The sequence below is a fragment of the Limulus polyphemus genome, unplaced genomic scaffold (assembly GCF_000517525.1).
Source record: "Limulus polyphemus unplaced genomic scaffold, Limulus_polyphemus-2.1.2 Scaffold6331, whole genome shotgun sequence".
Taxonomy (NCBI): domain Eukaryota; kingdom Metazoa; phylum Arthropoda; class Merostomata; order Xiphosura; family Limulidae; genus Limulus; species Limulus polyphemus.
In genome coordinates, this window is record NW_013671941.1 from 31,409 (window position 1) to 32,534 (window position 1,126).

General features: G+C 37.5%; 1 protein-coding gene across 5 annotated transcripts in view; it reads right to left on the reverse strand.

Annotated features, from left to right (window-relative positions):
• Positions 1 to 1,126, reverse strand: part of LOC106473616 (sodium/glucose cotransporter 4-like) — a 58,396-nt gene that overhangs the window by 30,116 nt on the left and 27,154 nt on the right. For all 5 annotated transcript variants that reach the window (XR_002613736.1, XM_013934300.2, XM_022402025.1 and 2 more), the window contains exon 7: positions 385 to 465. Coding sequence is in view for 4 of the 5 variants with exons in the window: in XM_013934300.2 (XP_013789754.2) it covers positions 385 to 465 (81 nt within the window). In the remaining variant the exon portion in view is untranslated. The remainder of the gene's footprint in view (positions 1 to 384; positions 466 to 1,126) is intronic.

The following is a 1,126-nucleotide window of genomic DNA, read 5'->3' on the forward strand; positions in this document are numbered from 1 at the left end:
GCTACGTGCGTTGTTCCTACCGCAGGGATGATTTGTTTGTTTGAAGTTAAACACAAAGCTGTACAATGGTTACGTGCGTTGTTCCTACCGCAGGGATGATTTGTTTGTTTGAAGTTAAACACAAAGCTGTATAATGGTTACGTGCGTTGTTCCTACCGCAGGGATGATTTGTTTGTTTGAAGTTAAACACAAAGCTGTATAATGTTACGTGCGTTGTGCCTACCGCAGGGATTAATCCTGAATTTTAGCGTTGTAAACCCTTCCCATCGATGGCAATTGTTAACGAGAATGAAAAACAAAATGGAGTTTGGGAATTGATAACTTGAAAGGAAATAACATTATTGAAATCAATAACTATTACATATCAAATAAAAAAATACTTACTAATAACCATTAAAGCAAAAGCTCCAGCTATCATGATAATAGTCTGTACAAAGTCTGTCCAAATAACTGCAGTCAGCCCACCTAAGTAAAGAATGTGAATTCAGAATGTTGTTTCATCACACAAATCGGGCCCTTACAGTACATATTATTTGACGTTTTTAAAACTTTAGAGTATTTCCTTTGTGATATACATGTATATAGATGCGAATACTTACTCTGTTATCTATATAAATAAACGTATATATATGTGTGGGTGTGTATATGTTCTTTAAACGTTTCCACATTTAACACCCTCCAACAGTCTTCAGGTACTTTAATCAACACCTCCAACAGTCTTCAGGTAGTTTAATCAACACCTCCAACAGTCTTCAGTTAGTTTAATCAACACCTTCAACAGTCTTCAGGAGGTTTAATCAACACCTGCAACAGTCTTCAGGTAGTTTAATCAACACCTCCAACAGTCTTCAGGTAGTTTAATCAACACCTTCAACAGTCTTCAGGTAGTTTAATCAACGCCTCCAACAGTCTTCAGGAAGTTTCATCAACACCTCCAACAGTCTTCAGGTAGTTTAATCAACACCTCCAACAGTCTTCAGGTACCTTAATAACACCTCCAACAGTCTTCAGGTAGTTTAATCAACACCTCCAACAGTCTTCAGGTAGTTTAATCAACACCCTCCAACAGTCCTCAGGTACCTTAATAACACCCTCCAACAGTCTTCAGGTAGTTTAATCAACACCT